Consider the following 17,336-nt stretch of genomic DNA (forward strand, 5'->3'; position numbering starts at 1 on the left):
AGTCATAGCCCATGCAGTCCAAATACGGAAAGGCTACTTCCCTAGACTCCTAGAAAGTACAACGCGTTCTTTAAACAAACCAAACCTCCAGCAGCCCGGGAATCCCCCTGCTTCTGTTTTGATTTGTCCTAGAACTCCTGAGAGTCCTGAAAGAACTGCCAGTTCTTAGTGACAGTTCTTAGTGACGTCTTATGTCCAACCTTACGTCAAACACGGCACCTTCCAGGTATAAATATACCAACACTTGCCTTAAGCAACACCCGGTGGTTTGGAGCTGAGAGGCTATCTACTTATCCAGAGCCCAGCTGATGCGAGTGCCGAAGGAAGCCGTCCCTCCCATTTGACGCACTGAGAAAGACGCTGTCTTTTTCTCCTACCGAGAAAATCCAGCTCCAGTGTTTCCAGTCACCCTTGCGGGTTACTGGGAGATCGAGTCCTGAGAACGAGATACAAGACCTCCTTCATTCTAAAACCAAGGTACGGAGCTGATTAGATCCTTAGAGAATTCTTGATTCAGATTCTTGACAAAAACGAACTTGACTTAAAACTCCCTTACTCCTTCCCACGTATAGGCTTAGGTCAGGTACACCGGGGTAGGCGTATTTAGAAACATCAGTTGAGTACGTTTAGTCAACTTTTATCATTGTATGTAATTGTATATATTTTATACATTTTAAAGTATCATATGGCTCAGAAACCATATCAATGCTTTTACAGTATTATTTCATAATACTCCTTTTACTGTACGCACTTTACTTTGTAATAAATATTGCAATTGTGGCAATTCATTACTCTTGCATGAGAAAGAAGACTGCTCAATAAATAACACATTTTATTGAAAACGCCTGTCTCTCTATTTCTCTGCACTCTGGTGAAACTAAGCATGCACAATTGACTGAGTGAAATAGCTATCTATTGTTTTCACACGACTCTCGAGATATACTCCTTTTTCTGGGGGAACAATGTTGTCATGTTACATGGATGTCAGAAGCTAATCCCTTCTTGTCTAAATCAGGGAAGTTAAATCCTCCCTTTTCATTCGAGAAAGTTTCTAGTGACCTCTGAGCTAGCTGGCACACACAATTAAGTCTAACATAGTCAGATGACCTCAGTCCTACGTCTAAACTACTGTTTATGTTATTCCAATGCGCAGAGCCTATTGGGAATATAGGAACTACACTACACCCTCATGGACAAGAGTGAAACTACTGACTTCATCCTCCTAGACATCTATGTGGCCTTTGACAGCGTATCTCACCACACCCTCATCCTTGGCCTCCACCAGATGGGCATCCAAGGAGAGGCCCTCAAATGGATCACCTCCTTTTTCCCTTGAAGAACCCAAATCATCCATCTCCCACCCTTCGCCTCTGCTCCAAAAAACATGATCTGCGGAATCCCCCAAGGTTCCTCCCTCTGCTCCACCCTGTTCAACACTTACATGGCCCACCGAGTCACCTTGGTCAAATCCCACAACATGAACATCATATTCTATGCGGACAATACCCAACTTATCCCATCCCTCTCCTCGGACCCTGCCATCATCAAGTCAACTTCCAGAGGTGTATGCCAAATGTAGTCAGCTGGATGCAGAACAAATGCCTGAAACTGAAAACATATAAAACTGAAGTACTCATCTTTGGGAGCTCTGCCTCCTCCTGGGATCACACCTCCTGGCCCACTGAAGTAGTCCCACCTCCCGAGCCCACATAGAATGTGAAAAACCCAGGCGTTATTCTCGACATCAACTTTTCCATGAAAAGACAGGGGAACACCGTCACCTCAGTAGGCTTCTACATCCTCTGGATGTTGAAGAAAATCTTCAAATAACTCCCGCAGACACCTGGAGCACCATCACCCAGACCCTTGTCACCAGCTGCCTGGACTATGACAATGCCCTATGTCCAAAACAAGCTCCAAACTATACAGAATGCTGCAGTAAGACTCGTTCTAGACCTTCCAAGACAACCCCACATGTCCCCCCACCTCAGAGCTCTATACTGGCTCCCCATCACCAAATGCTGCCTCTTTAAACTCCCAACCCACACCTACAAAGCCCTCCACAACAAGGGCCCAGCTTACCTCAACCAGAGGGTATACTTCTATCAGACTTCTCCGCTCCTCCTCCCTCCTCCTCGCCCCCCCCCCCCCCCCCATCCACAGAGACTACGGCTGCTCCTTCTCCCACCCAAAATCTGGAATTACTTTTCCTTGAACCTCTGATCGGCGACAGCCCTATTAGAATTCAGAAGTCTAATGACCTAGCTGTTTAACAAATAGCCCGGAGCAGTGAAAAACCACCTCCCCAGTGCCTAGAGACCCTCACTGGTGATAAGTTGCGCGCTATAAATCCATATTGATTGATTGATTGATTGACTGCAAGGGAAGGTTCGATAGAGCAGAGGCAGCTGGGAGGTTGGTGGAGATGTACGTGGCTGTTGAGCTTGATGGGGCCTATGTTGTGTAGTGTTTTGTATGTGTGTGTGAGGAGTTTGCACTAAGCACATTTGTGTCTAGGTAGCCATTGTAATTCCTTGAGATGTGGGAGTGGTGAAGTAGGTTGAGGTTTAGTCTTGCTGCTGTAGTTTGGATGCTTTGGAGCCTGTTTGTGATCTTTTCCGTGATTCATACGTGGAGTGTGTTGATGTGGTCAAGTCTGCTGGTTATCAGGGCCTGTGTGACTGTTTGTTTATAGTATTCTCTGGTAGCCACTTAAAGATGTTTGCAGCATCCTCAGTATGTGGAAACCGGTGCAGTCACTATATTTACTTGGACTATCATGTCAGGTTTGTTGTCTAAAATTATTCTTAAGTTCCTAAAATTATCGTTGGATGTAGGGTAGAACCGAGGTCTTCCTGCCACCAGCTGGAGTCCCAAGCAGAGATTCTCTTTCCAAAGAGCACCACTTAATTTTTCTCTGAGTTGAGCTTGAGGGAGTTGTATCTCATCCTGGTGGCTACTGTGTTCATGCAGGGGTAAAGTTTTTTTCTCTCGGATTCTTGTCCTACAGGGACCACATGAGTTGGGTGTTGTCTATGTTGGAAAGGTTGTTGATGGCATGCAATCTGATGAGGTTGACCAGTGGGGTAATGTAGATGTTAAATAAGGTTAGACTGGAGATGATCCGTGGGGGACTTCACAGATGAGGTTCTTGGATTCCACTGTATATGGTGGCATGCTGTCTTTTTTGTTCTTCCTGTAAGGAAGGAGCAGGTCCAGTTGAGGGTATGTACTTGGAGGACTATTTCATGTAGTCTTCTGATCAGGGTGAACTGAGAGACCGCATCAAAGGCGGCTGTGAAGTCAAGTAGAATGAGAGTCGCTGTTTCTCCTCAGTTCAGGATCATTCTGATGTAGCCTGTTGCGATGAGGGCGTTCTCTGTTCTCTAATTGGGCTGGAAACCGGATTATGTGGTGTGTAGGAGCTAGTGGGTGTGTATTGAGATAGAGTGCGAGTTGCTTGCCAATGTCTTACTCCAGGACCTTGCCTGGTAGAGTAGTATTGAGAAAAAGTTGTAGTTTGCTATCTGTTGGGGTCTGCTGAAGGCTTCTTTGTCTGTGTTTACTGCTGCATGTTTCCTGCCCTGGGGGAACGTGGCAGTGGTGATGGAGATGCTCAGGATGCAGTGAGTACTTTCCTGATTGGGGAGGCACCCATATTGTAGAAGTGGTGGGGGGAAGTGGTCCGGTGGAGCCCCAGAGTGGATAGTCCCCATGATTTTGGCTGGTTCTTCCACTGGTAACTGATTTGCAAAGGGAAAGTTGTGTTGTAAGAAACTGGGTTATATGTTGAGGGGGGTGAAAGCCCCACTCAATCACAATGCTTGTCAGGGTGAACCAAACATGTCACTAAATTAACCTGTGCTTAACTCTCAGGTAGCTTGGCACAAAGCTGTCGAGCTTAACTTAGAGGCATTGTAAAATATTTATGCAGCACACTGACAGTAATAAAGTAAACCACAAGAAAAATCCCAAACCAATTTAGATAAATAAATTAATAAATTGATCAAGACTTCATTATTTCTTTTCTATGAAGAGGAGTGCACTCTGATGGTAGCCATGGGCAGACGCTTTTTGGGACTCCATCTAGCAGGGCTCAGGCAGTTCTAGTTGAGGGTCCAGCTGCAACAGGTCAGCTGGGCATTTACAATGAGGCCTTTGGAGCATTTTGGGTTCCAGGAGGTCAGCCAACTCACCCTTGGAGTCACTCAGGTTAGCCTGGGATGAAGGGAGCAGGTCCAGACTTTATTCTCGGAGAGCAAGGTAGGCCTCAACAGAAGGACAGTTTTCTGGGGGACAAGCCAGTCCTTCTTCTGTAATCTCAGCAGGTCCAGGAGTGTATTGAAGTATGGCTCAAGAAGTCCAATATTTATACCTGGCACCAGCCTTAGTGTTGTCCCCTCGCCCCCTCCACAATATCCTACCCCACAACCAGGTCTGGAAATGTCTTCCCTTTCCCAGTCAATGCTCTAAGAGGTCTGGGGTAACAAATAGCTGGTGTGAGTGTCCTTTGTGTGCGCTGTAGGAAGATTCTTTGAAGGGGGATGAAACACAGCTCCCCCGAGCCACCCTAACAGTTTGGCCCATCCTATTAACAACTAGGCTCCTTTTGTGTCTCTGTCTGACATGATTCAATACACAAACCACAATAGCAAAGCTATTCCTGGTCCTTGATACAGGATGCTGTTAAAAGGCATAAATGATTAGGCAAAATAGCAAGCTTTCTAAAAGTGGTATTTTTAGAATTGTGACTTAAAATACACCTTAATCATTGAAGAGGATTTTCAATTACTTTTATTTTTAATTTAAACAGCAGATCTCTGTCTGCATCCCAATCCAAAGTTAGCGCTTATTAAATGTAATAAGGTAACCCCGTGTTTTCAATTGGAGCAATAGCCCTTACAACAGTTAAAAATGACTTTAACTTACATCTCTTCCTTTTTAAATACAATGCGCCCTGCCCTATAAGCCCCTAGAGGCTTATTTTTATTAACGCCAAAAGTTTAGTCCCGGCAAAAGATTTATTTTACAACAAGTTAGTTCACCTCAGGTGAACGAAAACCAAAACGCTCAACTTTATGCCAGAGGTCTTCAATGATAATCATTATTATTTTCTTTTTGTCGATATACAAAATCTTCAAGTTAAATTAGTCATAATTCTTGCACTGTTGTGCACAATTTTTTCAAAACATGTTGAATTTAGACTTCTGATACAAATGTTGCTCCAAGCTTGCAGATTAATATTGATGCCATTGCAATACAAAAAACTGATAATTAACATTTTTGACGTGTGACCCAATGCATTTAGGGTGCAACACCCTTTGTCAGGAGTAAATACGAATAAAGAAAACAGAATTGAGAAGAACATCATAGAAGTCAGGTCAGGTATCACACATTTTTTCTAAAAGATTTATTTTGCCAGGTCGAAATAGCAGTTTGCAGTTTAAAACTGCAATATAGGCTACAGTGGGAGCCTTGAGGCATGTTTTAAAGGCCAACTTTTGTGGATGATACAAGGGGTGCTGCAGGCCCATGAGTCGCATTTAATTTACAGGCCCGAGGTACACGCAATACCATTTTAAAATGGACTTGCAGGTAAATTAGAACATTAGAATTTTGAGAGTTCCATTGGAGACAATGAAGGAGCTCGGGGTTTGTAATGGGTGGTGTAGTCCTTTTGCCCCACCTTCCCAATGTTTTTGTGTTTGTTTATCCCTTTTTAATTTATACCATTCTATCCTTAGTGGGTTTAATGCTCCAATAGCCCAATATACTAGTTGTTCAAGGCTCTCTCCCTCACCTGCAGCTCAGGCCTATAACTCTGGTCCTGGGTCTTTAACAATCAGTATAGCCCTCAGCAGCGGGCCATAAAGCTATATTAGATGTGCCAATTAGGTGTAAGCCAATTCTACCTTGTTTCAAGGAGTTTGCTCACTCACGTTAGCGCAGTGGTAATGAACACAGAGTCCTAACGCCAACAAAATGAATCCCGCAAAAGAGGAAGGGCAAAGCCAAAAGGTTTGGGAGGCTACCATGTCAAGGATGGCAAGTCTAACAGGTCTCCTTTTGTCTCCGTCCCCATTGTTACAGGGGTGGGAGCTTTGGAGGGAGTAGGCAACAGTCTAGAGAATCTCCGCCAGCTCTCACTGACGGTTTCCAAAAGGAACCCTTTTTTTTAAGCAGCCCACTTCCTTTAAAGAACTTGAGCTGCTTAAAAAAAACTTTGCCTTTTTCAAATATAATCACAGGGAATGCAGTCTGCTGTCTCTTGAAGGCACCATCCCTGTAATTGCAGTTAATCATAGGGGGTAGCAGATTGTGATCTGCCTAATGAATATTAATTATGCAGCTTGTTTTGCAACTGCCTGTGATTTGTTGGACTGATCTAGTAGTATATAGGTCTGTACGCAAAATAAAATAGGGGTTGCAAAAGGTAAATACATAATAAGCAACCGGGTTTGCTATCACATTTTTATTACAATTGGCTTAGTTTCTGCATTGTTCAGACAATGTGCTTCTCTTGTCAAATCCGAGTGATTTGTTTATTGGATGGTTTGCATGTAATTAAGAAATATGGCAAGCTTTCAAGGAAAAGTTTGGGAAATTGAAACTTTTCCTATATCACAATCCTAACTGAAATCACCCTGTTATTTGTAAAAGTTAAAACAAAAGAAGACCCTTCCAAAACTAAACGCATCATGATGAATAGCCAATAATAAGAATTAACTACCAAAAATAAAACATGCCCCTAACCAAGCTAAAACAGTAGGTTCTTACAACACAAATGCAAGGACACTTAAGTGTCTGAGGAGTAGCACTGAAAAGAGGGGTGACTGTACTGCATGATGTAGTTTTTTTGACATTGTTCCTATGTTCTCTATGGTTCTTTTATAAGTAGCAGCTGAGGAAGAGAATGCATAATGTTAGCCTCTTGTTGTGTGGCATAGAATATTGATGACAGGGGAGCATTGTAGGTATTGGTTTCTATGTGTGCTGGACATGACATGAGGAGCTCAAGGAGGTCAACAGAACCAAAGGCCCCATATGATAAACTTTGAGTAGGGTTCATTGAATGAGTCTGAACACAACAGTGACAGCACATGGAGAACATTAAAGCCAGTCGTGACTATCAGAGACCAGAGGGTGCAGGGGAGCTTGGGAAGAACAATAGAGATTATGTTCACTTTGCAATACTGAGAGGGCAGGTAGGAGGTCAGAGAGACGCTGAAACCAGTGGCCACTATGTGATATCAGAGGGGGCGTGGATCCCAGGGAGACATTCCAGCAAGTGGTGACTTTGTGACACTGGGGAGAGATATTGCAGCCAGTGACGACTTTTTGAGATTAGAGAGTACAGGTGGAGCTCAGGGGGAACCTTAGCAGCAATGGTCCCCTCCCGAAGGTGAGGGTGTGAGTGTGTATTTTTCTTTCCCTCGTAGCCAGGTTCCATCAAAAGGATAATTCCAATTTTGTGACACAAAACAATGATCATCAACGATTTTGAGTGGAAAAAAGTTTTTTACTGGCATCAGCCTCTTTATTATTTAATTTGTGAAGAACCATTCACTTTTTTAGAGAAATGGAACAGCCGACACAGGCGTTAGGGTCCTGAGGTAATCCTGTTTAGTGTCGATCCAGCAAATGGGATTATTTCAGGACCCTTTCGCCTGCACAGATAGGATATGGACTTAAATACATGTTTATGTTGATATTCGTCCTCTCAAGCAAATATGAATGCATATATGAATCCTGTGATCGCATGACTACTGAATACAACAATTAGCCTTGAGAAAGCCCTGGCTAACAATCGCCCAAAGGGCGAAACACGTGTCGGCTGTTCCATTTCTCTAAAAAAGTGAATTATTTGCACAACTGAAATGATAAAGTGTTGATGATCATTGTTTTGTGTCACAAAATTGGAATCATCCTTTTGATTGAACCGGACTACAAGGAAAAGAGAAGCACACGCTCACACTCCCATCTTCATTTAACAAATTTGAGGCTGGAAACGTCCAGAGCCTTGAGCATAGTTAATCTATTACAATAGGAATTAATATCCAGATCCACGTCCTCTGGACCTTCCTTTTTGGCCCCTCCAGAGACTGGGAAAAACAGGGATAGGGCGCTGAGAGCTCAAGATTAAAATGCAAGCCGATGATTACCGTGGGAGACTGGGGCTAGCGTATAAGGAGATTAGGCAAAACCATATGTGTCTGACATTAGGTTGTGAGATCCCTGAGCAAACATTAGAGCCAGTGACACTGGAGAAGGTGTGAGATATCTGGGCAAACATTGGTGCCAGAAATCACCATGTGAAATTAAAGAGATATTTAGTGCCTTGGGGGATCTTAGGGATATGTTTAATGGAAGAAATTGTGAATCCTTTGGATAACATCTAATGAATGTATTCATACAACCTCTGAGAGAAATGGTAAAAGTGAAGAGCATGCAAGGGTAAAGCATGAGACCACTTAAGAAGCGGGCAGCACCAGGGCCAACTTGAAGGGCCAATAATTCACTATCTGTAATCCATTTATACTCATCTGTTTGTATTATTATTTAAATACTATGCTTCTTATGTACTTTAATACATTTAGTTTCCTAACTAAGGCAATATTATAACCTTTATTATGAAACCAGTTATCTGTAGATGTATAAATAAACTATACGGAAAGAGAAGTTTTAGGCATAGTCTAAGTTTCAGTGAAACGCTAGGGGAAAGTCAACCTTTGTGGGCAGTGGTCTCATAATAGGTCCTCCTCTTTTCACTCTAAAATGCACAGCACCTTCTAATATGTCAGTGACTTCACTGATTTGTGAGAATTGTTTCCCTGTGTTGTTGTTCTGCCCTGCGCTTTGCAGGGTATTTTTAAAAATAAGCTACTTCTGTATATTAGTTTATTATTCCTTCCCCAATTACTGCTCTGTTTTTTTCCTCTATATCTCTGTGGTTTTGGGTTTGGTGTCTCAGTGGACTAATGCGTCAATTGCAGGGGCCTGTGTTCGACCTCATGGCCACAGGTTCAAATTCCGGCGGGTCCACTCAGCCCTTCATCTATCTGAGGTCGATAAAAAGAGTACAATTGAGTTGGGTAACAATGAACATCTGTTATTCAGCGCCAAGAGAGCTCTGGGTGAACATGCTCTTTACAAATACACATGTTATGTTATGTTATCTGTGTGCTGCATGTGGCACATAAAGCGGCATATGGGCATACATAAATAAATAGGGTGGGATGTATTGGGGTGAATTTATGGAACACCCCTCATTTCCTTGTACTGTTTTATATGAAATAGCAGAAGGTAGGAATAGTCTCTTTACTTGAGACTTAACCCTATTATGTTTTTGCAAATTCACTGAGCGACATTCCTTCTAATCTTCATTACTTTTATAATTTTTATTAGTATCATGGAGTAGTAAGAGACGTATGTTTCCTAGATGTGAACCTCCTATCTACTTCATGTAGTGGAAGAGATGGGATCAGAGTGGCCACACATTGTTATATATACTAATTTTAGTTGTTTTATTGTGGTTACATTGCTTCTACCCCTGTCGGTTTCCCTCTGCCTTCGTTCTGTTGGGAGCAGAGTGTTAATTTCAGTCCTTTTTGGCAGTTGGATGTAGGACTGACCGACTTTCACTCTCCTTCATGATCAACTGATATTTAGTGCGGTTTGTTCTACCAGTTAATTTAAATAAAGAAGTTCAACTGCTGAAACAGTTTTATTGTACACATCCTTTCATCATTTATGTCCTTTATGCGTATATTTGATTTTGCCTTCATATCAGTTTCAAACATATGTGGAATTAACTTGTAACTCTTTCAAAATGTGTTTTTGTCACCCCAACAGGTAAAACAAATACGACATGAAAGAAAATGGATCAAACGTTAAAGTGTTTGAAATAAATTGTGTGTAACAACAGTTTTTACAAGGTTTAAGGTAAATGCAACTTCCCATGGCAGCAATAAGGTCTCAAGAATGAATTTTCGGGCACAAAGAATCTAAAACTACAGAAGCAAGGTCTAAAATTGTTGCTATGTTGGAAGTGCTTCCAAGAGATGTGATCTTATTTGACTGCCAATACTGCACTTTGGAGTGGCAATTTGTGCCTAATACATTTAAAAGCATTTAACTTTTGAAGGAGCTCTAAACTATGTTGTGTTATACACAGATACACGACCACACTATGAACAAAAGCATTCCTGGAAAAATTTATAAAAGCATGACATTTTAAATGCTTGACTTTGGCACATTGGAATGCTACCAAGATTGTGCAAATGTATTGAATCCAATAAGGAAGTGATGAACAAGAGATATCGGTTTTAATTCACCATCCTCATAATGGAAAGTTCTTATTCATATTTTTTATGTGAAAACTTTTTATTAAAAAAAAGGATTTCAAAACATACATCAGGCGGAACACAGAGAGCGGAAGTCATCCAATGTTTTAATTGTGCCAAGGGTTTCATTCTAAAGAAATGCTTTAGGCGACATCAGAAGCTCCACACCGGTGAGAAATCATTGGAATGCACTGAATGTGACACAGCATTGACTTTAAAAGACAATCTTAATGCAACATCGAAAACTCCAGACTGGTGAGAAACCATATAAATGTGCTGAATACAACAAGGCTTTCATTAAAAAGGAAACATAATGAATCATCAGAAACTCCACACTGGAGAGAAACAAAAAGATAACAATGAATATGACAAGGTATTCATTAGAAAGGGAAAACTAATGAAACATCAGAAAATCCTCACAGGAGACAAACTACATGAATGCACTGAATGTCAGAATACATTCTTTACAAAGGGGCAGTTAATTAAACATCAGAAAGTCCATGCAGGAGAGAAAACCATATGTATGTACTGAATGTGACAAGGCGTTCATTACAAATGAAGAGCTAATGCAACATCAGAACATCCACATTGAGGAGAAATCATATGAAAGTACAGAATGCAACAAAGCCTACTCTAGAAAGGATCCACTAGTGGAGCACCAGAAAGTGCACACTGAGGAGAAGCCACATGATTGTATTGAATGTGACAAGGCATTCATTACAAAGGGACAGTTAATACAACATCAGAAAGTCCATCCAAGAGAGAAATCATGTATATGTACTGAATGTGACAAGGCGTTCATTACAAATGAAGAGCTAATGAAGCATAAGAACGTCCACACTGGGGAGAAACCGTATGAAAGTACTGAATGCGATAAGTCTTCCTTTACAAATAGAAACCTAATATCTCATCAGAAAGTCCACACTAGTAATAAATCATATGAATGCACAGAACTTGACAAGGCATTTAGACTGAAAGAACATTTATTGCAACCTCAAAAACTCCACATAGGTGAGAAACCATATGAATGTACTGAATACGATAAGGCCTACTCTAAAAAGGATCGACTTGTGTGGCACCAGAAAGTCCACACTGGGGGGAAACCATATGAATGTATTGAATGTGGCAAGGCATTCATTAAAAGGAAAGAGTTAACACGACATCAGAAAATCCATGCAGGAGTGAAACCATATAAATGTACTGAATGTAACAAGGCGTTTATTACAAATGCAAAGCTAATGCTACATCAGAAAATCCACACTGGGGAGAAACCATATGAATGTACTGAATGTGATAAGGCTTTTATTAGAAAGGTACGGCTTGTGCACCACCAGAAAGTCCACACAGGAGTAAAACCATATAAATGTACTGAATGCATTAAGTCATTCTTTACTAGGCATAACCTAATACTCCATCAGATGGTTCACACCAAGGAGAAACCCTATGAATGTAGTGAATGCGATAAGGCGTTTGTTACAAAGAGACTGTTAATGCAACATCAGCATGTCCATACGGGACAAAAAATATATAAATGTACTGAATGTGACAAGGCATTAATTAGCAAGCAAAACTTAATGAATCACCAGAAACTCCACACTGGGGAAAAACCGTATGAATGTACTGAATGTGACAAGGCATTCATTAAAAAGGAACAGCTATTGATCCACCAAAAAGTCCACACTGGTGAGAAAACATATGAATGTAGTGAATGTGATAAAGCATTCAGTTTAAAGGCAGGCCTAATGAGACATCACAAAATCCACACTGGGGAGAAACCATATGAATGTGCTAAATGTGGCAAGGCATTTAGTAGAAAGGAATCCTTAACGGTTCATCAGAAATTCCACACTACAGAGAAACCATTTAAATGTACTGAATGTGAGAAGGCATTCATTAGAAAGACGCAGTTGACAGTGCATCAAAAAACCCACACTAGGGTGAAAACATTTGAATGCACTGAATGAGAAAAAGCATTTGTTACCAAGCAAAGCTTAATGAATCATCAGAAACTAAACACTGACAAGAAACTATATGAATGCTCTGAATGTGACAATTTATCTCAAATGAAAACCTAGTGCAACACCAGAAAATCCACACTGGTAAAAACCTTATGAATTCATAGAATGTGACAAGGCCTACTTTGGAAGGCAACAACTAGCACAACACCAAAACATCCACACCGGGTAGAAACCATATAAATGTGCTGAATGTGGCAAAGCATTTACTAGAATTGACTAATAATACATAAGACACTGCACACTAGTCTAACATCATATAAATGTACTGAATGTGATAAGGCGTTCAAGACAAAATGTGGGCTATTGCAACACCAGAAAATCCACATGGGGAAAAACCATTCAATTGCCTTGAGTGTAATAGAGCGATCTAATGTGACATCAAAAAATCCACATGGGGAGAAACCATATGTTAGACCTGTCAGCCTTAGGGTGGTCTATCCCCAGACCTTTTCCTGCTTACCTCCTCTATTTGCTGATTCTTTATGTTGGTCTTAGGACTCGGAGCATTTTACCACTGATGACAAGTGCTAAAATACATATGCTTCTCCCCTAAACATGGTAATGCTATGTTCATTGAATTTATAGAGCGCACATTTACCCTGAGGTGTCCTGGCACTAGCTCCCTGATCTAGGCTTAATAGGTTCCTAGTGACCTTGCTGTTGTCTAATAATGAAGAGCCTGGTTTTCAAGGCTCTTCATTTGTGACCGTACGGATATTCAAAGAAAGTTCATTCCATGCCACAATAGTTCCTGTGAAGAAACTTCTGCCTCCCCAAGTCATCTTTTTTAAACCTGGGTACTTCCAAGGATTTAGAATTGGCAGATCTAAGTGTCCTAATGGGTATATACCACCTAAACATGTGAGTGAATTAGGAGGATCCCAAGTTATGTAGTGTCTTGTAAGCAATGCACAGTTCATAAACATTTGTCCTGCTTTTCACTGGCAGCCAATGCAGTTTTCAAATAACATTTCTCCCCCAGGTAAATGTGGGTGTGTGAGAGTACTCTTGCTGCAGTATTTTGCAACACCTTCAGTTTTGTTAAATGTTGCTGTAAATTCAGATATAGGCTGTTGCAGTAGTCTGGCCTGGCCATATTTAAAGGTCGTTGTTACACTTTTTGGGGAGTTAGGAGGAATAAAATCTAAGATTGTTTCGATCTTTCTAAAAATAGAAAAGTGGATGATGTTAAAGCGTCAACCTAACTAGAAAAGCAGAGCTTGTTATGTACGATCACTCCAAAAGTTTTTATCTTTATCAATCAGCTTAGTTAAATAGCCCAACTCTTCTGGCCACCAACTCGGAGGCCAAAAAGAGGGATACTTTTCGAACAGTTCCCCTCAGTTATGTTGAAATTCAGTTTAAAGCAGTTACTGCTCATCCAGGTGCTGACTGCTGCCGTACAGTCATGAAATTGTTTTCCAATGGTACTCGGCTGATTTGTATTCGCCACTACAATCTGAGTATCGTCATTGGTATATACACAATTGGCATATTTAATGTACTTATAAGTGCCTTGTAAAGTGGTATATCATATACCCAGTGCCTGTAAATTAAATGCTACTGGTAAGCCTGCAACCCTGATTGTGCCTCCCACACAAGTAGCCTTTCAAACCTGTCTCAGGCCTGTTATTGCAGGCCCTGTGTGTGCAGTTTACTGCCACTCCGACTTGGCATTTAAAACTACTTGCCAAGCCTTGAATTTCCCTGTTACTACATATAGGTTGCTGCTAAGGTAGGCCATAGGGTGATGTGTAAGTAAAAGTTAGGACATGTACTTTTTATCTATACATGTCCTGGTAGTGACAAACACCCAAATTAGTTTTTCAATACTGTAAGGCCTACTTCTCTCATAAGTTTACATTAGGAATTCCTTAATAAACTTTGAAGCTGTAATTCCTGTTTAGAAAGCAGTAGCTGTACCCTGTTTTATGTATTTGAAATATTGATGGTAAATGCTTCTTACTGGTAAAGATGGATTCAACATTACTATTTTAGAAATGCCACTTTTGGAAAGTGTTATGAGTAGACAAGGGAAACCAATTTGAATTGGTCAGGGACCTTGGGTACGTATATTTTATACAAACAGCAGTCCCTCACAAAACAAGGATGTGAAAAAGGGAAAAAATATAGAAATGCAATGAGATCTGTAGTAGTTTGTCCATCCGGACAAGAATACTTTAATATATTTTTATTAAAGAAAAAATCAATTGAAACACAAACACTTACAATTTAAACAAAAGAGGAAAGAGAGGCTCAGCCATTCTTTACTGCTAGGAGACAAGTAAGCAGTTTAATAAGCTAATATGAACATAAACACCATAGCACAATTATTTGAATAATACATAAGACAGTGTCAAGGTGTGTACAATCAACATAGTTTTGATCCCTTACAAACACGTTCCAGGGATCATCATCAGGACATAGGTATATATGCTTCAGGCTAATGCATGTGGATCATTCACAGCAGTGAACCAGGTCCCATAGGGGACTGATACTGGAGAGGTAAGTGCAATAGCGGTTGCCACATGGAGGGTACCTCAGCCAAGCAGAAGCCCCATTTCTAACAATGGTGATCAGCAGCGAGGATAGGACTTGTGTTTGTGCAATACCATAAAGTAACTCATTGTTCACTACAACTCTATACTGACAATTTGAGATTTTTTAGTTCCCCCCAATTGGCTTTTTAGTGTTTTGCTAAACCATGTCTACCTCTGGAGAAGCAGCATCTGCACCGGCAGTAATTAACTTTGAACTGGCCAAGTTAGAATCCTATACTGTGGCCCAGCGTAAAGAGTTTTGCAAGGAGTTTCAAGTGTCTATGAAAGGCTAAACCCCAAAGGTGGATTTGCAGAAGGCTTTGAGAGCCTGGGAAGCGGTCCAAGATACAGGGTCTAAGGTCTCAGAAGAGGAGAAGCAGGAAATTATGGAGGAAGATGAGGTGCCTAGATAATGTCTTGGAACTGGCTGAGGAGAGGGAAGCAAGCATTAGGTCTAACGCAGCTGGTGCTCCTAGAGCAGGCAGCAACATTTCATTTGCCAGGAACCTGTCCTCAGGAGCTGGAAGGCAGGAGGGAATAGAGGAGGCTCAAGCTGGAGCTTACCAAAATGCAAGCAGCTCTTGAGGAGAAGAAACTGCCCGTGAGCTTAATCTAAATGAACTGGACATAAGAGCCCTACAGCAATCCCAAAATGTCCACTAGTGAAATCAGAATTCGTATTCTCAAAGACTTGGGGCCCGGCTATGTGGTAGGGTATGATATAGCTAAGTGTTTTGAAATATATAAAGCGGCTATAAGAGTGCAATAAGTCCCAGAGGAGACTTGGGGTGGTAGTTTATGGCGGTACATATCCACAGTGGGGAGGGATACACTCATGACACTAGAAGTGGGGACCAGACATTCTTCACTGTAATGAAGGTCATCTTAGTAAGTTTGGGTTGAGCCCTGAAAACTATAGGCAATCGTTCAAGGCTAGCCTCACGCTCACATCACGAGCCTGGATGGATTTCTTGGATTATACTTGTAAGGCACTGAAGGACTGAGTGAGGGGCAGTAAGTTTAAGGAGTATTCAGGGCTGTACAACTTGATTTTTAAGGAGCTCTTGCTTGGTATTTGTTATCTAGAGTTGCGCCAACACCAGGTTGATACCAAGCTTTCTGACCTCAGGAAGCTTGCTGAAGAGGCGGGCATCTGGACCAGCATGAGAGTATCCAAGAAGGCTTCTGAGGGGAACTCCCAAAAGGGGTTAGAGTTCCGAACAGAAGAAGCGGGAGACAAAAATAAGGAATTCTCTTTAGGCCTCCAAAATAACCAATAAGAGAAAAATTCCCATTCATAATCCGGCCACCAGAAGAAAACCTACCCAGGCAAGTGTTCAAAAAGAGAAAAACCTGCCACTGGAGGAAAAGTTCCAGGGGTGGTGAGTATGGTGCTGGGGGAGGAGTTTGTCTCAGTTAATGCTGGGAAGTTTAGTGGGGTTACCATAGGTCACCGTCAATGGGCAAGGTATGGAAGTGTAGTGATGTCCCTTTTGGACCCACTGTGGTTGTCCCTTATTTTCACATTTTCGGCGAACTCTGCTTTGCTTGGTCGTATGTCACATATTTGCTTTTGCGACATTATTCTAGGAATATGCTGTACATGTTGCTTGTTATTTAGTGGCTCTTCTTGGGATACAGCCTGCACATTTCATGCAAGGCTAGACGGAATACATAACAACATCGGGTGTTCTTTTACATTATTAATTAAACCAAAGCTTCTAATGCTTAGACATAACATTGTTGCACAGATGCATTTTCCAACACAGCAGTTATTATTATATAAAATGTAACCTGTCTTCTCGGTGGTCAGAAAGGAGTATTCCGGCGATGAAGACTGTGCTGGAATGATTGCAGTGCTTGACATGCAGCCCTGTGCAAGCTGAGTTTATGTTCTTGATGCTGACCACCAGACTACACTATCAAGTATAGGGTCTTCGGCTAATCCCAGAGATCTTACAAATAACACCAACACTGTGCTCTAAGAGTAAGGATACATCTAGATAGATAGATAATTTGCCATGGTCGGATATTTATCCTCTTTTTGTATAATGCTGGTTACTTTGTTTTATCCTAATTTGCCTAATAATCGCAGCACATTTGTTACCTGTTAGACTACGATAGTTTCAATAAATGTATTGTAAACAAACTTTGTATTTCTTGTGTCTACCATGGGCATGCATGAGTGAACAGCGAAAGTGGTAAGATCTGTTTCCACGGTTCCCTTGGGGACCAGAGTGTCATGTTCGAGGTTGCCAAAATCAGTTGTTTCTGTGGAATGGTTAGGAGGTCAGGTGAGGCACTATGAGCTAGTCTCAGATTGGACTGACCGGTACTGATGTTGTAGACAGACGGAGTCCCTACATTCTGACGTCTTGTCATTATAATACACAGACCTGCTTTACCAGCAGGATCTGTGCAACAGAGGCTCTGAG

General features: G+C 41.4%; 1 protein-coding gene across 1 annotated transcript in view; it reads left to right on the forward strand.

Annotated features, from left to right (window-relative positions):
* LOC147709902 (uncharacterized) overlaps window positions 1-17,039 on the forward strand; it is an 87,666-nt gene extending 70,627 nt beyond the window's left edge. Inside the window, exon 2 of the mRNA XM_086928343.1 lies at window positions 9,853-17,039. Coding sequence (XP_086784469.1) covers window positions 10,844-12,307 — 1,464 coding nt within the window. The 5' untranslated portion in view covers window positions 9,853-10,843 and the 3' untranslated portion in view covers window positions 12,308-17,039. The remainder of the gene's footprint in view (window positions 1-9,852) is intronic.
* Window positions 17,040-17,336: the final 297 nt, after the last annotated feature.

This window comes from Lissotriton vulgaris, chromosome 6 (genome assembly GCF_964263255.1).
Source record: "Lissotriton vulgaris chromosome 6, aLisVul1.2, whole genome shotgun sequence".
Classification (NCBI taxonomy): Eukaryota; Metazoa; Chordata; class Amphibia; order Caudata; family Salamandridae; genus Lissotriton; species Lissotriton vulgaris.